The 23982-nt window shown below is 36.9% G+C and overlaps 1 protein-coding gene across 9 annotated transcripts in view; it reads right to left on the bottom strand.

The window, feature by feature from the left end:
* LOC117431989 (UPF0606 protein KIAA1549L-like) overlaps positions 1-23982 on the bottom strand; it is a 57775-nt gene that overhangs the window by 14119 nt on the left and 19674 nt on the right. For 4 of the 9 annotated variants that reach the window (XM_059002332.1, XM_059002334.1, XM_059002333.1 and 1 more), the window contains exons 2-11: positions 13038-17093; positions 12093-12208; positions 9085-9298; positions 8319-8452; positions 7536-7704; positions 6128-6187; positions 5544-5695; positions 5077-5248; positions 4249-4412; positions 747-976 (exon numbers count right to left, since the gene is read on the bottom strand). In XM_059002332.1, coding sequence (XP_058858315.1) covers positions 747-976; positions 4249-4412; positions 5077-5248; positions 5544-5695; positions 6128-6187; positions 7536-7704; positions 8319-8452; positions 9085-9298; positions 12093-12208; positions 13038-17093 — 5467 coding nt within the window. The remainder of the gene's footprint in view (positions 1-746; positions 977-4248; positions 4413-5076; positions 5249-5543; positions 5696-6127; positions 6188-7535; positions 7705-8318; positions 8453-9084; positions 9299-12092; positions 12209-13037; positions 17094-23982) is intronic. The other 5 variants (XM_059002336.1, XM_059002335.1, XM_034053343.3 and 2 more) reach the window with 4 other exon arrangements.

The raw sequence follows: 23982 nt of genomic DNA on the forward strand, positions 1-23982 counted from the left end.
TGACAGGTGATGGACACTCTAACAAGTAATAAAACAAATACATCATAATAATAAAGATGTATGAAGGACCTTACTGTACATGACACCATTATAGTGCACTCTGAGCAAGGACATGGATTGACAGTTATCTCAACTACAGTACCAGGTGTTTAGAACCAATGTTTTATCAGATTTTAGAAAGGAGTGACACTTGGTTTTCATGGTCATCAAGTTTTTTTTTTTTTTTAAACTGACCACTATTACTGGTATAGTATTAAAAACAGACTTATTCTAATGTTGCTGATAAGCACTTTCGACCAATGCCAGGTTTTAAAAACACATTTTCCCTACTTCAAAACCATCCTGCTATATTTAAGAGGTTGGCACAGCTACGAAAATACGTTCTTGGTTGCCTAGTGATAAAAGAACCACATAAAAAGACATGCCATTCGCTTTCCCTTCCTTTGCAGTAAATATCTAGTAAATATTTTATATTTACTAGATCATGTTTGTGTAGAGTCCAGAAGCTTGCTTGGGGGAAAAAAGGCGTGCATTACACTATGCATTTTTATCAGCCATGTTTTGGATTGCCATAATGATGCAAAGCTAAGGTGAGATATGGGATTTTATTACTGCTCCTAATATATTTCTGAAATGATGATATGCATTAAAACGATTTGGTCTAAGGAGAGGGTAAACATAAAATAAAAAAAAAGCTTTTGTTTACCGGTACCTCAAAAACAAGAAGTCCAGCAGCATTGTCTTACCTTTTGCTTATTTCACTGGTCATTGTTGTTTTTGTAGTACTTCCATCCTGTGAAATCCCTCTCTCTTGAGACAGAGGTGCATCTCTGACAGGAAGTGGTAAAACTCCCGTTTCCTGTGTCACAGGGCTGGTTTCTTCTTCTTCTCCACCCTGCTGCCCAAGATGTTGCTTGGCGTAGTCAAACCCCTGCACTGGCTGCAGAAGATAAGAACGATTACAAATCGCCTCTATCTGCAAAATAGGAATGCATATGAGAGAACAATGACATAAATCGCCCCACGCTACAGAACCCTGCAGAAAGACATTGAAAAAATGTAACTTTCTATTTCACAGAATGTATGCCCTCACACTTTACTGAATGAAGTTCACTCCTACACAGCCAGCTTTGTATGATAACTATCTAAAGTATACCAATGTCACCCATCCATTAATGATGGTTAAGGAAGTATCACATCTTTCACCCACGACAGAACACAAACAGTATTAATGCTGACAGCTATTGGAAGGCACAGGAAAGTGGTGTAACTGAAATAAGTTCAAAATTAAATAAGTGTTGCATAGAAAACATTAAATATGATGTACGAGACAATTAATCAAGGAGCAAAATAAATCACATTGTGATGAAACTTTCCCTTGTAGTCAAACGCAGTGGAAGATGCTAAAACAGAAGAGAATGCTATAACAGATATCTTGACAAGAAACGGTTTTAAATCTCACTGGAGAGCCTGTGGACATTTGCACACTGCTATAAACTTTCAGTCAGTCACACATGACTGCCTCTTTGAAGCCAGGCTGAGAGAAATCAATACACTGGCCCTGTTTTCTACATCAGCATCGGATCATTTATATGTAATGTATTTCAAGAAAAAACGATGCTTGAATATAGAGAACATACAGTGTCTTTCTTTCTTGAAACAAGCTTTATAAAATTAAATAGCAATGTTGTCAAATTTCCCATCTCTGTTGAATGATAGAATCGCACCTAAAGAAAAAGACAAAATCTAGGAAACCACAATGGGCACAAAAAAGCATGAATTTGCTTTTTGGGCATCATTTAGTTTTTTGGAGTTTAACATATTTACATGTAACCTTGTATATATAACCTTGTATATATGCCATTTGTATAATATGTTGGATGCTATTGTATCTACAGCAAGCAAACCTGCTGCAGATTGAACTTTGCTTTCTATGTGTTTGCCGGCAATAATCCCCTGAAGCAGTAATTACAAGCACTCTACTGATTAGTATGCCGCCTGGCAGAGTGATATTTCATCACTGTATTGGCTGCTCTGCAATGCAATCGAATGTACAGCCTCCAGACACTGAGTATGGAAGAGAGTATAGTAGGTATCACAAGATGAAAGAGATATCTGAAGCAGGAAGGTCAATCACCAGGCCATCGTATAATACAATCCGGTTATGCTTAATCGTGGTTCAGCTGCTCTGAAATGTACTGCAAATGTATTTTAGACAGTTTCCTTGACAAGCAAATGAACCATATTCAGTTTTTTAATTACACCAGTGCATAATCATGCATAATGTGCTTTTTCTGGTCCTTCTTGTTATTCTGTCAAATCTTAGACCAAGCATTTTGCCATCATCGTCCAGGTTTACAGAATCCCATCTTCAAAGACATTATTGATGTGTCTTCTATTCTGAGGAACAAGTTTGGAGTTGTGCTTGACACATGGTTTCATACAAATTATTGTATACCATATAGCTGTGCATAAGGCACATGAGCTTATCGGCTGTGAAAAGGGGGCTACACCTTTGGTTTCATATATGCAACACAATTAAAACTAAATGCCAAAAGTATGCAGTCAGAATGACTAACATGCATACAGCTCTACAACCAGAAAGTGACCCATCGCTGATGGCAATTCCACTTTTAGACAGAATGCTTTTGGACATTTCCATTGTATCATGATTAATCATACCATTCTACCAAGCATCAGTGCTGTCAGTCGAATCTCTTAATTTACATACAGTGCTTTTTTTTTTATATCCACTGGTTCATATCAACCGCTGGTTTTGTAACCATGAAGTTAAACCTTGTATGATTGTCAGAGATACTGAATAGACAAGAGTGACTGCAAATAAATGTCTCTAATGTAGTATAATGCTCTCTCTATTCCTTCTTTCTATCTAATTCCTTTTTCTTCAACAATCATTTAATTTCTGTCACAGGAGAGTGTCTATTAGCTTCAGTGTCAGCTCATTTCTGTCTTAGTGTTTAAATGAGGTTGGACTTTTCCTTTATTACTGTCATTGTGCTTTTTTACTTCGGATAATTGGTCATGATGATAAAACTGAAAGAAGTGATTATAAGAATGTCTTTTATGTCAAGTTTCTAGACAGTGGAGTTATGGTACCATGTTCATTGTAGGTGTTCCTTGAATGTATTTGCTTGCGATTGTAAGTCGCCCTGGATAAGGGCGTCTGCTAAGAAATAAATAATAATAATAATAATAAAGTAAGGCCACAGACATTGCAGATCTTCAGTGTAGAAAAATCACACCTTCTTCCATGATACAGAACATACAATGGTCAAGAAAATGTGTATATTGTAGTAACATCACTCTCTGTAATCCCTACCATATAAACAGAATGCTTATATGGTAGGGATTGCTACTTTAATATTATATATACTGGTGTTGCAATATAACATATTAAAATGATAGCAATGCAGGATCTATCCATTTTTTGTCTTGTTCTGAAAGCACATCTATTACTTTTACCACTGCTAACATGATTTTAAAATCCCACATTACATTTTTGACTTCAACACATTTTTTTTTTCATTTAATTTATTCAGAGACAATTATCCTGATTAGGTGAATTTTTTTGTTTCTCAGTTCAGTTCAAACCTTCATAAGAATTAATTTTGTCAAAGAAAAACGTTTTGTCCTTCACAGTCCATTACAAGTGTTACATTTAAGCACATCCCAGCAGTAATTTATTCAACCAAAGCTAAAAAACTATTCTTGGCTATCTGTACCCATAAAGGAAATGTGAGTTGAGGGAAATCCCTTTATTATTATGCCTTGTGTGTTGAGATAAGCAAACACATCAGGCACATATACAATAGCAAAAGCTGAAAAAGCCTTTGTGAAAAAAAAAAGATTTTCAGTACAACCTCAAAATGCATAAATGCGAAAATACAATGTTTACCATAACTTACAGATTATAATGCCCACTGATTGCACATTTTAGGACAAATTCTGTGTTTTATACATAGAATATATAAAGTGAGCTGTATACCCCAGTTATAGTATTCTATATACTATTCAATGGCGTTTTCTTTTAAGGCAGTATACAAGAGGTGCACGCTGTACAAGGTACGTGACTCAAGGTGGCTCAATCATGCATGCTATATTCCTTCAGAGGAAGCATGCATGCCAATCGAATGCAGTTCCAATTGTTCCTCATTATCTCTATTCCATTTATACTACACATTTCCAAGACTCCTTGTCCCTATTGCACATTTGTACCCAGGTGCTTACCTTGGCCCGCTGGTGCATGTTGGCCATGGTGTCGGATTTGAAGTCGTTCTTGTTCTTCCGACACAGCACTGCAGTGATAATGATGATGATAACAGTTACTACAGCAATGGGAGCCAGCACTGCTGCAATGATCCACAGGTTGTTTGGGGGATTCTTTACCACAGCTGTGTAAACACCAAGACACAGTCTTACTATACATGCAGTGGATAGCTGCCTTACGCATTTTTAAAACTGAACATGACGCTGGTTTTGAAAGCCATTGGTACATGTATGTACTGCATATTTTTTGGAAAGGATAAGTTAAGATAGAAATGGAGTTGCATATCAGGCATGTATTTTTATTTTACTTGACATCTTCAGTTATTATTGTAATTCTTGTACACGTTGTTAAATAATGGGTATATTTTTTAGGCACAGCATCCTTACTGATTCACACATGTGGGGCACAAAAAGCTAATCTACTCACTGTAGCTGTAGAGCAGTAAACCAACTCTGAGAAATAATTAGGTCACTCCTGATGGGTGAGACTTGCTCAAGCAGCAGGTGTTGTGGTATTACTTTCATGGTTCCTTTAGTCTGTGCTGAGAAGTCTGATAATATCTATTTATTTCGGTTGAATTGCACATGTATAATGTACTGTATATTCAATTTATCTCAGCGTGTTTCTGTGCTGTTCTCAAGATCACACTTGTAATTGAAGTGATTCAGGGCAGAGTTTTCCCTATTAAAACATTTGAAATAAGAGCATAATGCAGGTCTCTTGTCTGCTGCACCCCCTGCATGCAATGCCAAACCTAAAATACTTGGATAACACATGAGAGTACATACGTTCCGCCTGCAGCTGCACAAAGTATCCCAGTGTTAAGGCCATGGTCTGGGAGTCTATAGTGTTGAGGATTTTTGCTGTGGTAGTGCCTAGCAATGGTGTGCCATTCTGCAGGACATAGTAGGTCAATGCAACGGGGTTCTTTGCACCTTCAACACGCTTCATTTCCACCATCTGGGGAAAGAAGACAATACCTATGTTAATTAATAATGAAACATTAAGGATGGACAAGCTATGCTTTTTTTTTTTATAAATTGTCTGGGCTACGCGTTAGGTACAGAAATTGTTATAATAAAATTATGTTGTTACTATGCACTATCATTTTTAATTTTGTTTTAACAGGAAATAACTTCACCCTATCTTACCACCTAGTTCAGTGCAAACGGTAAAAGCAGTCCTGTAGTGAACAGGTAACTATCCCCCTACATTAAACCGAAATGCTCGGTATCTAATATTGCTCACGTCTAACCTGAACAGTGTAGCTCCCCACTGTGGTGGCTCGTCTGAATCGTCTCCCCTGCTGTTGGGCGATCACAAGGAGTTCTGCCAGCCGCTGCTCCATCAAGCTGGCAAAGCTCTGGTAGTTTCCATTCAGGGAGGAATTACCAACGTCTTGAATGACTTGGGGTTCACAAAATAAAACAGCACATCAGTAAAAACAAGACAGGGCACAGGATGACATGCAAAATCAAAGTGTCTTTTTAGTTTATGCTTGAGGCTGTCTTTTCGATTTGCATACAAAGTTGTAAGACTAGTGCCGATTAATATGAGACGACAATCGTAAACCTTGAAAATTACCTCTTTAGTCAACATGGCTCTCTAGCATCACCATTAAATAACGTTTTAGTGCTATCATTTAGATTTTCATAATCAAGATCCCCTTTTACATTTTCATTCTGGACATGTCCCTTGAACACTTTACATCCATATAGTCCACTGCTTTATATTATCGACATACAGTAATTGGAATGACTTCAAAGGCAGCAGTGAGACCAAATCCTGAGTAACCAACATTTCATTTACTGATTAAGTTTCACAAACAGCATCATATACCTGTAGTCACCCAGTAGTCTTTTGTTGAAGGTGAAGTGTCAAGGTTGTTATACTTCAGTGCTAAAAAAAAAAAAAAAAAAAGTAATGCAAACAAAAATGAGAAACGGTTTCATTGGACATTGGGCCTCATTTACAAAAGGGCACCAAATGTAGCTGTAACGTGCACATTAAGTAGTGAGCCTAACATGCACCATAAATCTAATTTTACTGTCCCATTTACTAACAGAGAACGCATTAATTTACGTGCACACTATTTACATACCATAGCGTGCACACTACATGAATTGTGAGTGATAATTAAATGATCAAGACTTACCCATGACCACCGTGCACAAAGTGTTTCATTTATTTTCTCAATGTTAAATATTTAGGGTTTTAATCATTACTGTTATTATGCAATATACCGCTATTGATATAAAACACAGTGGCTAAGCTGCACACAGAATTAAAGTAGCACGGCTTCATATTGCAACAATATGATGTTAATTCATCATTTTCATACAATAGGATTTTTTGGCTGATTAAGTGCCGATCTTGGTCATTTATTTTAGGAGCATCTGCTTTGATACTGCAACAGACACTGACGCTGTGCACATGATGTTACACATCCATCTCACCTGGACCCGTACACCCTTGCTGCTGCAACAAAGAGTCTCTCACTGAAAGCACAGCTGCTTAAAGCTGCAAACAACTAAGAGAACAGACAGATCATTGCACTGCATCATTGCACTGCATCATTGCACTGCATCATTGCAGGCAGCTTTGCAGCAGACAATCCAGGAGTTTTAAAATCTGCCTAATTTGTAAATTTGTAAAGCATTTCACCTGAATAATGAGACAAACCAACCTGACCTCCAATTTAATCATTTGCTTAACTCCCTGTTATTCCTGTGTATTTGGAGCTCTCTGTAGAGCAAATTTAAACAACGTGCACCTTGTTAAAGAGTATCATTGGAAGCATTCTCTGTTTAAATTATTATTTATGAAAAGTAAACTTAGAATCCAAACAAGATTTGTTTTTTCTCATATTAATATTTAAAAGAAGAAAAAAAAGCTTGCGCGGGAAAAATAAGACTACTTTTCCTTAATTGTGTTACTTCTTAATTTTGGAACATCATAAAAACAAGCTACCATCTTGCAATTTTTTCATAACAAGAAAAACATTTTATTTTACTAATACAGGATTCTTTTTTTATTATGGTTCTTTGTGTGTTTCTTTCCATCTTAGTATAAATGCACTAGTTTGGTTAACATGTAATCCACTTTGAAATAATGCTTGTAAAAAAGATTTTAGATTCTTAGGCATCAGTCCTTCATCGTTACCATGTTAGCTTGGAAGCAATCCTGTGGATTTAATTTATATAGACCAATGCACAGACTTTAAGATGATCTTTAAGATAGCACTTACGTTCAGCAATTATCAGAGGTGGGAAGAACAGGTAATAGCCCACCAGTTCTGCGGTAAGCTGATTGAGGAGGGAGCTGGAGACTGTTCCATTCAGCATCACAGTCTGGTTCCACACCACATAGATCAAAGTGACAGCTGGGGACTCAGCCGACTGAGATGTGTTCAAAATCTAATGGAAAAGAAACAGAAACAAGCTTTGAGTCATGCTTTGAGGGACAGGATCCTCTTTAGAAAAATGATCTGAAGCTTAAACAGAAACACTAGTGTTATATTCAGTTTGTTAAAAGGGTTCAGTGGTCATGTGAAACCAATATTTGTTCCCACTCCCTACTTTTTATAATAATTTCCTTGTCAAATTTAGCCAGAACAGGTGTTAAATCACTACAAATAGTTTGGCGGGATCTTCAACGTTCAAATGATATGTTTTTAACATGGTTAGATATCTCACAACTGAACCACAACTGAAGCACCTGGGGTTCTTGATAAGTCTCCCAATGTTTTTTCTACTTAATAGAATATATTAAAACTACATGCTATTCACATGCTTATTATAGGATGTTTGCATTATTTCATAGGCACTTTTGAGTTGATATTTTGTGCAATGAGCTACACTAAGACCTTCTGAAGCTGTTAACATTGTACAGTATGCCATCCTTCATTGTTGCACACTTTTACCTTAGCTTGTCAAACATCCACGTTTGCTTTTCCATTTTTGTACAAAAGTGTTTATCGTCCCCAAATCCCATTTAATTGAGTTATCATAATACTAAAAAGGTCATTTACCTGAACAGTGAGGTTGTTGTTTGCATTCAAGACCTTTGACTCTGCTTCTGCGAATGCATTCTGGAGCCTTTGCTCCATGGTCTGAACAAAATTGCAGGATTGGATATTGTCATTTGCCCCCACAAACCTGAGGACTGGAGATGTTACAGGACCAGTTGTTTAATAATAGATTTACATAATTTCAATCATGGCTTTAATAAGTGAAACCACAATCGCATATAATTCTAATTTAAATCTGTTCAACAGCATATAAACAGATTAGTTTTATCCCTTCATCCTTCAATTACATGAAGATCGTGATTAACATTCATGCTCTGTAATATTATAGGCAACATATCAACGTAGGCAAGGAAGGTCATTTAAAGCATTTTGTTATTTCCGTTTCACTGTTTAATTTCCAGCAAATACTGCAAAATAAAGGTGTTACTGGTGTATGTGAAAATAATTATAGAACAGTGTTGTCCCAGATTTTAACAAATAAAATCAGTTGAATTACTGAACAGTGTTGTCCCAGATTTTAACAAATAAAATCAGTTGAATTATTTTCTTACAGGCCAGGTTTTTGCTTCATCAAGTCATTTTTTTTTTTTTCAATGACTTTAATGTAGTCGGATGTAAACTGATCAAGCCACATAGTGGAGCAATACAGAGTACCACAGACTACTTAAAAACATTCCGATTCAAAATAAAAAGAGTTCTAGGGGTCCTTGAGAGCCCCCCTTAATCACACTGAAGGGCTCCTCGTAAGAATCACTCAAGTTCTTACCTGTCTTAAGCTGCATCCATAGAGCAGGAGTAGGGATCCAGGGAGCCACTGGGATGGGGAGTGACTGAACATTAGTCACATGCTGTTTAATGTCACTCATCAAATCCCCATAATCAGTTAACACTTTAATGACAACAGCACTGATGTAGACAATTCTGCCGTTTGTAGCGTAGTAACCAACTGTCACATTAGTTGTACCCGTCAGAGACTCAATCTAAAAGCAATAAAGAGCCAGATGAGATAGAATCAAGCAATAAAGAGCCAGATAGAATTTTACCTCTGGCAAGCATGTAAACAAAGCATAATCTTCAATAACCTCAGGAATCACCCATTTTGAAATATTACTGGTGAAGGTATTGTTTGCCAGTCAGTCTGATAAACTACTTTATGATGTGATTAATATTGTGTGCAATATGTTATTCATTACCAAGTTAAAAACGATGTAATATGATCGTCAGATAGAAGACAAATCTACTATTATAAAGAATAAAGTAGAAGTAGAAGAATAAAACGATGTGCCAATAAGCAAGTAATAAGGACATCAGTAATAAATACACACATTTTTCCATAAAGGATCCCTGGAAGGCATCTCTGATCAAATGCTTTGTAAACATAAAGTAAAATGTACATAAACTGTGTTCTGTATCATTGATATTGATAGAGGTACCCGTAAATACACTTGACCAAGAAAATCATAGTATACACTACTGTATTTTTTGTTCAGTTCATCTAAATGGTGGCAGATCTTAATACAGTCATTGTTGAAATCATAAATAAATTCTAGGACTGGTGATATTTTAATATTTAAATTATTTAGTTCTGTCACTGTTTTGATCAATCCAATTCACCTTCATATCACAAAGTATTAGGTCTTCATCACCCAGAAATCAAAAAGTCACATGACACATATCGCAGCCAATTCAAAATGAATGGTACCTGTAGATTTTGCAATAATTAAAATATAAAGTCAGCATTATTATTATTATTATTATTATTATTATTATTATTATTATTATTATTATTATTATTATGGTTTATCTCAAATGGTTTAGGAGACGTGAGCAGCTAAAGGAGAGCTGATGGATTTACAAAAACATATAGCTCCCCTCATATGGATCCTTAAGTATCCTGCACTTGTTGTTCTAAGGCATGCAATCTACAGTATATCAAACACCAGTAACCTAACCCATAACTTTAGGGAACTACCTTTGACGAACATCACAGACAACTGAAAGAGACAGTCAGCCGGCATTGACCTGATTATAATTTCCTTTGACACAGACGCTACAACATAAGGCTGGAGTCCTGCCAAGCAATAAATGTTACAATGGCTGATTGCTATCTTACTCTGTAAATTTGTTTTCCGCTATGTTCTAAAATACAGTACTATGGCAATATGCCACAAACAAACTGTGCACTAGGAACATCTTTTAATCATAAAATCTATGTGATTGTGTGTGCAACAATAAGCATATTACCAATGACCTACATATAACATCGTGAGTCCTTACAGCATGGTATTATCTTCTCTTTTGTGACAATTTCTATAAAGAGCCATGAATTTCTCATTTATTATCTTTATGGACCATCAAAATAGTACATTGAAACAAACACTCAGTAAAGTGTTTGATCAGCTTAAAAGGTTTTCAGAGTGATGTCGTAACACTTAATAAATAGCTTTGTTTTCTATTGGTGTATGTAGTCTATTGTTTGTAACATATTATATGAATTAAATAAGCTGAACTATTGTATACTGTATTGTACTTTTATTTCTTTTTTTTATCTTCACCAACATTAGTTTTGGAACTTCCACCAGTTAAATTCCAGTCTATTGCTCCTGGGTAGAGGAATTAAATTGTGTCGCTCTCTGATCAACAATGTGTCTAGATATCTGAATCACTGCCTGGCAGCGACAGTATAAAACATAGAAGAGCAGTCAACAAATATTTCAAATACTGACACAAAACCGGGTCTTGTGTGCAGAGCCCTATGTTTTCACTTCTTATGAAGAGAATTAAACCATTCACTTTGAATGGGTTAGTTGCTCTGTGGTTACTAATGCAATATCATCAGTTACAGAAGCATAGTCATCTAATGTGACTCACCCTCTCACACAAACAATAAGCTTTCAAACAGGTTTTCACTATTATAAAAGCTGTAATTAAATTTGTACTCTGAAATAGAAAGTATGTTGTTATATTTCTTAGATTACATTTATGTTTTCAGTCAAACACATCAAACTCCAAAATAAACTCCAATATTGAATAAATACTCTTTCAAGCTGCTGAAGCACTTCCTAACAATTGGGTATTCATGCACTCTTATGATGATGAATATCTACATATCTGGCACTTGCTCAGTTGTAGTGAATACCTTATTGAGAGATTGTATTTCATTTAGCCTTGAAGTGAAACTACACCTCAATCCCACTGTTTTGAAGGTATTCAAAAGGAATGGATGGATGGGTTTTGTGCCTGTCTGCAAACTTACAGATGAAATTCATAAAATGCATGAACAAGAAAGTACAATTTTACCTTTCAAGTGAAGGCTCGTATCAGAAAATACAGGTTATAATGTCTGAATTGTTTTTATGCCTTTTGTTTCCTGGTTACTGTTTTCTACAGTACAGTAAATCTCAGCCAATGTTCTCTTTAACCAATTGAGCGTAACCAGAATCCATTTCTTGCCATTTAAACAGTTGGGTTTTTTTTTATGGTTCTTTTAAACCTGAAGATCAATAGTGGAAGTTCGTGGCTCTTTACTGTATTTTTTTCATTTTGGAAAGTTCCCAAGATTAAATGACACTGAAGAAAAATCTTTCATAGGTATATTTCTCACTTAGGCCTTTAAAAGTGTAGTTTATTAATAATCTTGTCAAGGGAGACAGGCACAGTGCTTATTGTTGTTATCTACTCAATTAAATCAAGAAGAAAATAAACTATTCAATGTTCATTCAAGCCTAAAAGCATTTAAACCCTGTTAGAGTTTACAAAGGGGATTCTGCTGACCTGAGCATGTACAGCACTGTTGTTGAAAGCATTCTGCAATGCCTGTGTGAGTCCAGTCCTAAGATTCTGTTTAAGTGCATCATCGACTCTGTTTCTCCTTAGTTTCAGAGACAAAACTGTGGGAAAAAACACACAATCAGAAGCCATTGAAGTATCAAATCTGAAGCTAATTAAACAGCTTTGCATTGCTCTGTGTCTTTACTTTGCTCCTTAAATAGTACAGTATGTAAGTCCAAGTTTAAAATTGAATACCTGTTGATGAATCCAGAAAATCTGGAAACAATCCAATCCCCTTTTGAATTTCTATTAAGCAACTTGAGCTTTACCACAAGAACCTGAATATGTAACAATCTTCTACGTATGTACATGGTAGCATGAACAACGTATATTTTAGTGCTTAATTGAACATCATTGTGATAAACTGCAGCTTTAAATAGACCTAAACCATAGACACATCAATTCATCTAGATAACTGATGTCGCAGGAACAAACCCTCATCTGAATGGCAGAATACACATTTCTTAGGAGCTTAATTTAATTTCGTTGTGTGTGGCGTACATAATAATCCCACAAAAAATGGCTTTACCTGCAATGCACAAGCTGTTATTGCAGATTGCATATTGCATTTCCATCACTACAATTAAATAACTGGTCACTATCAGATATTACACTTTAATCCCCAAAATATCCATTTAATGAAAATAAACATACCATATACTGTATATATGACTGCATTTGCATCCCCAATTAATGTAAACCTCTATACAGTATGTAGAACCAAGTAGGTTACAATAAATTAAAAAAAAAACAGGACCCCCTGGGATTTATAATGTTTAAATAGTGACGTATTCCCTCAACTTCAAACTGTTGTATATACTGTAAATGCTAAAACATTGGTATCTAATGGTAACAAGTCATAGAATAGCATGGGAAAACAATCCATACCTGTTTTCACCCAAATTCTTTCAGTAATTTTGCATTCCAGTGGAGGCTTTACTGTGGTAGTACTGGGAGGTCGTGTTGTGCTTTGCACAGTGGAAGCAGTGTCCCTGGTTGTTTGCGATGACATAGTAATCATGGAAGTTAAGGCTGCTGTTATTGTAACTGAAGGGGATGAGGAGGTTTCTGTGGTCTCTGGGGCTACAGATGTTCCTCCAGAAGTCACTACCGTCTCTGTGTCAGTAACTAATTGTGTTGTTGAAATAGGTGGTGTGCCTGTTTGTGTTGTGCTGGCCATAGCAGTTGTGGGTGTTGCAAGAGTGGTTGTTGGTGTATATGGAGTGGTCACATTTGTGACAGTAACGTGTGTCGTGTGTGTTGTACTTGCTGGTGTCAATTGTGTCGATGTAGTCTCAACTGTGTCAGCTGTTGTGGTGTTGACTGTGATGGTTGTTGAAGTAAGTGATGGAACAGTTGTCGTGGTCACACTTTCCAGAGATGTTCCTTCAGTTGCCACAGTTGTTAATGAGCTGGAAACAGTAGACCCTGAAGTTGAGGCTATATTTCCTGTAGTCATTTCCTCTGTAATGACAGAATGGGTAACATTTGCAGTTGGAAAAACAGTAGAAGGTATTTCTGTTGGTGATGTATGGGAAGGTGTCATGGAGCTGGAAAGTGGAGGCTCAGTGAAATGCGTTTGGAATGTAGAAACCTCAGGCGAAGCAGAAGGTGAAGACAACATGAAGGTGGTTCTTTCAGTAGTGCTGGTCGTTTCTGAAGTTGCTGTCTCTGTACTTTCAGAAGATGGTATCGGGCTAGAAAATGGTGTTAACAATGTGGTGGGTGATTCTGTTGATGAAGAAGTTGTCATGTTAATGTTGCTGGTTGTAGAAGAAAGGTAAATTGTGGTCTGGTCAGGTGTAGTCTCATTTGGGTTCACTTCTAGTGTTGTCATAGAAGCTGTGGACCCTACAGATTCAGTAGTGGAAGAGGAATTTACTGATACTGAGGAAGACAAAGTTGTCTGTGTGTTTGTTGTTTGGTTTTCAGTGGGTGTTACCATTGTTGTAAGTCCTTGTGGGGTGGTAACTGGTGAAACAGTTGATGTGAGCTCACTTTTAGAAGATGTGTCTTCTGTGCTGGAAACTGAGATATCTGGAGTTGATGATGAGTTAACCATTGCTGTTGCATCTGTAATGGCAGAAGTGTTAACATTTGCAGTTGGTGATGCATTAGCAGATGTGATGGTGCTAGAAAGCGCAGGTTCTGTGGAGGTCTGGAATGTGGAGACCTCTGTAGTATCTTCAGGTTTGGTGGTAGACACTTCAGTACTTCTTGAGAGCCAGTCCGTAGTGGCCAATGTAGTTGACCCATTTCCAGACTCTGTACCCGTATATGGCACTGATGTTGGCTCCATTGATGAATTCCCTGGTGATGTAAGTGAACAAGATGTAACAGAAGAGGAAACGGTCGAAGTTAGTTCCGTTGGTGACGTAGTGGGCAACGTAGATGACCAATTAGTGAACTCTGTAAGAGACCCTGTAGATGTTGGTTCCACTGATGAATGAACTGCTGATGTAAAATCTGAAGAACCAGAAGTCGTATTGGTAGTAACCATAGACGAAACAGTGGTCTGTGTTCCAGTAACTATGCTGGTTCCATTTTCAGTTGGAAGAGGTCCACTTGTAGTATCTTCTGTACTTGATGGCACGGTAGATGCCATTGTTGGAAAGGCACTTGTAAATGATGATACCTCTGTAGCAGTACTTGTCTTATCTGTCACTGTAGTTGGCGATGGGTTAGAAGAACCATTGATGGAATCTGTGGTATACCAAACAGTGGCAACCTCACTAGTAAATGCATTGGTATTCCTCTCTGTGACACTACCTGAAGTAGTATCTGACATGGATACTGAAGTTGATGATGTTACACCATCAGATGTTGTTTGTTGAGAATCAGAAACAGTACTTGTTTTGTCACCCGTAATTAAACCCTCAGATGTAAAAGTGGAACTTGTTGAAACTATAGGTGAGGAGCTATAGAAGATGGTGGTTCTATCGGTTGCAACTTTTGTTGTTGGACTTGCTGTTGAAAAAGAAACGTTGACTGAAGCTGTGGACTGTGCAGAAGTTGCACCAGTGGAAGCTGAACTTGCCACTGGTGAGGGCAAATTGGGTAGAGAGCTTGTTGAAGGTATTGTTATATTTTCAGTGGGACCTGTCAGAGTTGAAAGTTCTTGTATGGTTGAGGTAACTACTGGAACAGTGGTCTGACTTTCAGTCGATGTGTCTTCAGTCACCCTGGTTGTAAATGAGCTGGAAACTGTGGATTCTGGAGTTGACAGTAAATTGGTCATATGTTCTGTCGAAAAAACAGTAGGCGAAGTTAGCTCTGTTGTTGAGGTATGGGCAGGTGTCATGGTGCTAAAAAGTGGAGGCCCTGTGGTATGTGTCTGGGAGATAGTTACCTCAGTTGTATCTTCTGGCTTGATGGTTGACAATGTAAATGCTGTTTCACTGACAGAAACAAAAGAAGAAACAGTTGACTGTCTTGTGCTTACTATGCTTGTCCCGTTTTTAGTTGGAAGAGGTCCACTTGTAGTATCTTCTGTACTTGATGGCACTGTAGATCCCATTGTGGGAAAGGCACTTGTTAATGATGTTGTCTTATCTTTAACTGTAGTTGGGGATGGCAAAGAACCATTGACTGATACTGTTAGACCAGTTGAAGAAGTCACACTATTGGACACAGTTGTTTGCTGAGAATCAGAAACGGTACTTGTTTCATCGACAGTAATAAAACCTGCTGATGTGGAAGTTGGCAAGCTTGTTGAGACTGTTGGTTTTGTACTGTACAAGAGAGTGGTTTGTGAAGAAAAATGACCAGTTACTTCTTTTGTAGTCTGACTTACTGTGGTTGTTGTTATTCTTGAAGAAACATGAGTGTTGAGAGACGACGTTGTTACTGAAGCTGGGGTGGGATATTCTGTTGTCACAGAGGGTGACAATGATAAAACAGTAGTCCTGCTATCAGCAGTGAAAACATCATTGGTTGTCTGGTTAGTTTCATTCTGGTTCACTTGGGATGTTGTCATCACCGCTGGGAACCCTGTGGAAGTAAGCGTTGTAGGTTTTGAGGTCTCAGCTGATCCTATGGTAGAATAATCACTAAAAGTACTCAGAATGTATTCTGTAGCAACAGATGGCACCACTGATGTTGGGTGTGTCACAGGTATGTCCTTATTCGTTGTTTGGACAGTTGTCATGAAGGAAGAGGTTGACATGGTTGTTTCTGCTGTATGTGTATTTGCTTCTGTACCCTGAGAAGTCTCATTTGGCACTGTGATCCCATTGCTGGTAGAATATACACTATCTGATAGAGTAACCAACTTTGTTGTACCACTACTTGGTCCAAGTGAGGCTAGTGTTTCTGCTGTGAAAGGCACTTCAGTGGGCTTTACAGTTGACTGGGTTAGGGCAATGGTGTTAGCTGATGTCTGAGTAAGATGAAGCGATGTAGTTGTCAATGAAGAGGTTGATGGTGATGAGCCAGATGTAGGTTCTTTTGAAATGGAAGATGTCTCTGTAGATATCGACAGGGATGGTATTGTAGAATCAGTGTATGGTACTGACTGGTTTGGGGATAATGCTGAATGCATGGTACTTGTTGTCAAACCTGAGCTAGAGGTAGAGGCGCTGGTCACTGCAGCTGCATCTTTTGAAGTTAAAGACGCTGAATCTTCAGTTGACACCTCTGAAGGCCACCTTGTCGTTTGGCTTCCATTGTTTGGAGTGATGGGGGACGTTGGAGATTGCACTAAAGTTGGCTTATGCATTGCAGTTTTTGAGCTAGTTAACAGAGTATGTATTGATTGGAATGCAGTACTGTCACTTGTTAGGGTCTCTGTTGTGCTTTCGGATGACCCAGATGGTTCTGGGTTAACTGCTGATATTGACTCTTCTTCTGCTAGCACCAACGTTGCTAACAAATGGGAAGGTCCTACTGTTGCAACTGGATCCTGTGAGAGTGCTGCAAAAGCTGATGTTTCATAATTCCCTTGATCTGTAAAACAAATCAGTACTTATTATTTAATGTTAATAAGCATTTGACTCATTCTTATTAGAATAATATGAATTTCAAAAATGGTTTGTGTGTCATCTCATTAACCATGTTTTTACGTGACACCTTTGTTTCTAAAGTTGAAAGCAACTTTTATAGGTTATTAGGTAATTATTTAATTAACAGAATGGCAATTAACATGAAGCAAAGTAAATAAATTATAGTCTTGGAAGACTTTCCAAAATTGAAAGAACATTTTCCTTAACAATAGAAAATACCCTTTCATCATAATTGTGAACAATGCTGTAATTAAAAATACTGATTTAAATTTAGACTGCATACAGTACATTTAAAAGGAGGAAGGATTAATCAAGAAGTTTATTTATTCTAATTCCATGTAATTATTTTGACCACAGAATGGATACAAGAATACTCAAGATAGGCTTACTAAAATACAGAAAGACACAATAATGGAAGCCGACAACTGGAAGATTATTTTAACAGTGCCTATTTTAAATATGATGTCACTGCAACACACAATGACAAACAAATTACAGTATTGTCTTTTCTTTGATCTAGCATTCAAATGTCTAAAATGCAAAAAAAGAAATAAAGAAATGGTTTTAGCAGTTCAAGTTGATCTTGTCTGAGCCTTGTTGGCAGAAGTATTGCACACTTTTTAGGTAGTAATGTGCTGGCATTCCTTTGCTTCACCATTTGAATTCACAACACGTAGTAAGCTAATATGAACATATCCACCTGGAGATGGTTCATAAATTATATAGATTTGCAAACCTGTCACACACTGTACTCCAAAGCCAGGGTATGTTTTCTTTCAAAGTTTCATCAGTGTACCATTTACCTAATCTAATACAAGTATGCTTTAATCACATAGAACTGCCTCTTTGCACGTTCATTGAAATAACAACAAAATAATCAATTATTTTTGTGCTGTGTCTATATGCACTGTATAGTAAAGTATGTCTAAATATATAAAGAAAATGGGTTTTGTCCTACTATCTCTACTCTGAAACACTCTTAGATTCATTATTGTACTGTTTACAAATGATGGTTTGTGAAGCACCGTATGCATGCTTTGTATCTAGTATGGATATTGATTGCTGGTACGGACTTCTTTGTAAATGTAAATGAATATTTGGATACTCTTTCATTTTTAATTAGATGGAAAACAAAGGTATAATTGTAACCACATTACAGTAAAAAGGAGTACTCTCCACGGAGTAAAATAAAACCATTACCCCATTAAAATGCCTATTAAAATAGGGAGAGACACAGTGTGCACTACAATTTATGTGACATGTAATTTATTCATTGGTGTCATTTTTACCAACAAGAACATTTCAAGCAGAGTTAAAATGTTCAAATATTTGTCCCAGCTCTGTGTATATTATGACTGAATAGACTAAAAACCATTGAGATCAAAACTGATTTAATTTAAATACACAAAAAGATTGTTTTAAAGGTTATTGTAAACCTTGCATTTTCTTCTTTTTTAATTAGTAGATTGTACACACTGTACCTACAATTGACAAAAAAATTAAATTAAATTAAAAAATCATTAAAATTGATCCAGCTGGCTTCCTGTACTGTGTAGCTACTGTTCTGCTTGATTGTGTTGTCAGCATCAGCAAACACCAAATGTTGCGCCATGGTAAAGTAACCTGAATCCCCATGGATAGCCACCTGCTCTGGCTGAAAGAGCATATGGGATGCTCCTTCTAGAAATGCCAGCAGCGTTGGTATGGTGAAGGCATGCCCGGAGGATAAGGATATGCTACTAAAGGAGGTGAGAAGAATCAGCCATTTGGGTCTCGCCAACAGTATCCAGGTGGCCAGCTAGAAGAAGGGTACCACCAACCAATATAAGCCTTTGAAGGATCAAGGTGCACTTCCTGCTTACCATGATCCCCCACCTTGCTGAAGCCATTGACTTCCTGCCTCCCAACGGAGTCCTTCTGTTCCTGCAGTTCAAAGTGCTCCACCTGATACCTGTTCACTAGAGCAGCTATTTCCAATTAATTTAAGGAACTCTAATGTGCAATTACCATATCGGGTAAGCACAAATTACAGGACCATGGTATGCTTAACGCATTGGACAGGGGTAGCTCTTTTTTTAGTTTGTGGCCAGTTCTACTACTTACAGAACTATGGCTTGCCTAAGCATTCAGAAATATTGAAAATCCAACTTAAGAAGATAATTGTTTGTGAAATTATGCACAAACTGTTAAATGTTTTGAGCAATGTCTTTGTCAGTATAGTTATCAAAGTCCCCAAAATATCTGCAGGCCTCTAAATTGTTGTCTGTGTAGAAGTCTTTAGGTAAAAGTAAAACTCCCATCACAGATCTGTTTATGTGTTCTGCCTCGATTGCAACCTTTTTTTAGTCAGCTTCTTTTCCACAAGATTAACTGGATACTGGATCAAGACGTTTAAACACTGTGGAAGTGGATTACACAGTGGATTCATTTACAGACCTTTTAGTATTGGGTTAATATCTGTATATACCATTTTACCCACTATCTAAACCCTTGTGGTGAAAATGTGGAAGAGGAAGAAGGGTCTGATAGACTCTTTCAACACAGCAGACCTGGACAGAGGTCAAGGAATGATAAGCACTCAAAACCACAGACTACTCTAACAATATAGGAAAGATAACTCCATTCAAAACATCAAACTAGTAAACTAATCTAACATACTACTGTAATTTATATCCATTTCCATTTGTACTTATTTTTCAGTACACAACTATTTAATTATTCCATCCAGGGTGGTCTTTCTGTAAAGTTTGACAACCAACAGATTGTTGTATCCCATGCATACAGTTTAGTAAAACCAGCACTAAAAATAAATGTAGTTCTCCAAAATGGATAATGCTCTTATGATGACAATACCACTCATTATGTTCTCTCAGTCTCATCACACTAGGCACTGACAGGCTGTTGAATCACTGCTGGATACAGGATTTGGCATCTTCTTGACATTGCTCAAATGCCAGTACTCACAAGCGCAGCTAGAAAAAAACATGACACTGAAATCACCAGAATACTTACTGAAGAAAGGAATAATGCTATACTGTGAGATTACCGTCAGCTAAAAAAAAAAAAGATAAAAATAGTGTTTAATGTTAAGATGTTAAGTACACACACAAATCTTCACTTCTATTTCTGGAAAACAAAATCCTTTTAACTGACTGACCTGGAAACAAACAAAAAAAAAAAAAGCATTTGCGTTGGCAGCTACACCTCCAGGCACAGCGCTGAATGAACAGTTCCTACTTAAATCTGTTTGTCATGTATTGAATCATGATGTTGTATACAGTAGGCCAGGGATTAAAAGGCATATTTTTGCTAGTGAGCTTCCACAGTCAATAGCATTGGAGAATCCTTTTACTCAATACAAAAACAATTTGAATTATTTAGGAACACGCCTAGCTTTCTACCACCACTTATGATGACAAGAGCAGTTTGAACTTAACTCTGGATCTCTGGGACCATGCGGGTTTTGTTTCAATCAGGGAATACATATTTGCTTTGATTCCACATCATTTGATATACAATGAAAGCACTCTTGTGCCCTATTCACGCTATTTATAAAAAGCACGATCAACACATGTGGAAAATGGCAATAAAATATTTAATAAAGAGTCAGCAGCTAGTTTTGTTTTTCAAACTGTAGGCTTATGCATGACAAATGTATTGTATTGGTAAAGTTTTCATGTAACTGTTACTTCAACAGTTTTCTATTCCTAGTAGATGGCAACATAATGTCAAGTTAACAAACCATAAGACAAAAACATTTTTTAAAAAAAAATGTTGCACCGGAACCTCATTGGTGATTTATCAGAGAGCTGCAGGAATGCTTTGAGCGTTAGAACATTATTCAGAAATGATATATATATTTTTTTAAATAACATTAATCTCCAATTAAAATCCAGGTTTGGATGAAGCACAAAGGGAATAGCCTTTGGAAGCTGTTGTGTTCCTCCTTGACATGTAAAATCAACACAATAAAAGTCAGCTGATTACTGATTGCTCTTAATTCATGGAAATGGAATTAACCTAGTTTTGACTTCTCCACTCCATCTGGCATGAGTGACTCAAGCCCAAAAACAACATAATGGCACTGATGACAATTTTCAATGAAACCAATTAAACACTGCATGAAGGAGCTAATGTCTCAAGCATCGAGCTGGGGCTGGGGAAATGGTCTTTTACACTTAGTAATGGACCCTCACCTGCAGAGTAATATTTATGTTTACAGGGAGGAGAGCAATGCAAGTGTAATTGCTGCTTAGCTTGTGAGAAAAGCGCAGCAGTGATAACTTTGTTGCTACACAGGAGACTAAAGAAGCTAACATTTGGTACTGAATAGGGGACCAGTCGAGACAATATGTCAAGGAGCAGGAAGGTTGATGAAGAGTTGCATACCAAAATGTGATAAACGTCAATCCCACACATTTCCCACTATAGCTGTCAATTTACTCCTGAAGGGTAGCCTTTTCACTTAGCGTACACATTTTCAGTCAAAATGCGATATCTGCCATGTAATCCAAATGCTAAAAACAGCTTTCGTTTCAAAACGCGATCATCTGACATTTCCGGCTTTCATCAAACCGCAATATATCCCATCGGCCAATCAGCATCACGCTTGCAACACAATTGGCAGCGCACATTATCTCAGAGAGTGGAAGTTGGATCATGACCGGGCTGAATAAATCAGTCAAAATGAACAAATGAGAAAAAATATCAGAGCCAGGGATAACATCGCTGGGATGCTCACAAGCGAGAGCAGAAGAAGGGAGAGCGCCATTGTGAAAGGGCAAAATCTTGCGAGTGATCTGCACTTATTCTGCTGACAAGAACACTGACCTCTGTCATGCTGACAAGCATACACCAGCGGATCTAGTGCTGAATCATGATACATTTTATGAGAAGGCAGACAAGGTTTATCAGGATGAATCTCTTCTTCGTCTGCTCATGTTATGCAACAAGAAAAGGAAGCGTGTTGCTCATGACCATGAATTTACTCTGTGTTGCTGTAGTTATTATTTGGCAAGCTGGTAGATAGATTGATTTGTATTCCTTGTTGCTGTTGATGCATTGTTTTTTATATATCTGCACGTTCTGAAGTTGCACAGATGTGAACTGGCTCTGAAGATGACGTTTGGATAATAATTGACATGCTGAACATTCTGTATTAAAATTAATTCATATTAACGAAAAAGTACAGAATCTGGGATATGTAGCATTTTGCATAAAAAATATGTCTTCATTTTTTTTTAACTTTTAGAGGTAGATTTAAAATGTTTATATGTTTGTTTTATTGTTTTAACTCACATAATATTAATGGTGAAAAAAGCATGTTTGTTGCTAAGTATCTAAAATAAAAAAAAATATCAATTTATTAAAACCAATGAAAATGGATTTATAGTGTTTTGGTAAGAGCTCTTCGTTTCTACCCTTACAATGAACCAGACTGAATTATGGAGCATGATTTTCGTCTGTTTGTATTCCTGAGACCCAGATTCAGGTAGTCCCACATATGTATATACTTAAGCTAATATAGTATTTGGTTTAATCTATTGCAACCACTTATGCCTTGTCACTTTGGAGCAAAAGGCATTTGTTTAAAAAAACCTGTGCAAGCAATAGAAAAATCCATTTTTTCAAACAAAATCAAATAACCACTATTATGGTGGTGTTGAAAAGTGTTTTGTAAGTAGATCAATCTTTTGGGGACAGGCATTTGCTACAGATCTTTAAACTGTATATTAAAAACCACTGGCTTGGATGTCCCTGCCAGTCATCTGGAGTGCATTTCACTAGTTTGCTGTCAGTCTAGAAGCTAGCCTTGTATCCCATTGAGTCCAGGTAAAATGGCCCCTCAACGGCTTAGTGATACTGAGTGGCTTCTTTGCATGAATTAGGGTTAGGATTTGGGTTGTGAAATAGGATTGCATATGAATTAGAATTCATCAGGTGTGTATTCATGTAACTCAATCATCCAGTGTATTTCAGGGTAGCTTTTTTCCCATGACATTTCAGAATTTATGATTGAGTGTTTGTATTTAGAGATGAACAAATAAACTGATACTGGGGTCAAAGGTCTCATCTTATGTTTCTTATACGATCTTAATTCTGAAATAAATAAACTACAGATTGACAATTAAAACAGTATGATTTATGTTTTTTCTGGATCAAGACAATTACTATAGGTACATTGTTCGCCTACATGAAGAACAAACTACAGCGTTACTATGCCTTTATCTTATATTGGATCGATTGACTAGTGTATGAACTAAAGGTGAATGTTAGAACGATAATTAAATATATAAACTGTGGAGCGGTAACCTGAAGTATTGAATAGTAAGTCATAAACTAAAGGATGTTAGTTTAGTTTAGCTGTTGTAAATCCTTGTCATTTATGTTATTTCCTAGAATAATCCCACATCATTTTTGTTGGTGGTGTATTAAGTATAAGACTCGGTTTAATAGTTTATTTTAGTTTTTAGGTTTTGTTTTCAGCTAGAGATTTAAAATGTACTGAAGAAACAGCAGATGAGAGAATAACTGATATTCACAATTCCCCGAAACTCTGTACTTCTGCGGCTGAAAATATAAAGAATTATTAAGCTACTTGGTTTTGTTAGTACCTTTGATGTGTGTTATTTAGCCAAGACATGGCAGCTGAATGTCCCTAAGGTATGCAGGGTAATCAGCACAACATACAGTAACACTTGAATAAGCTTTACACCTTTCAACCATACACACTCATTAAAGACCTTCAATTCTGCTGGAGCTAGAAAGAACAGACATGTTTGACATTCTGCAACCTTGGCATTTGGAAATGTAAAACTGTCTGTACCAGTCAG

The sequence above is a fragment of the Acipenser ruthenus genome, chromosome 27, assembly GCF_902713425.1.
Source record: "Acipenser ruthenus chromosome 27, fAciRut3.2 maternal haplotype, whole genome shotgun sequence".
NCBI lineage: Eukaryota > Metazoa > Chordata > Actinopteri > Acipenseriformes > Acipenseridae > Acipenser > Acipenser ruthenus.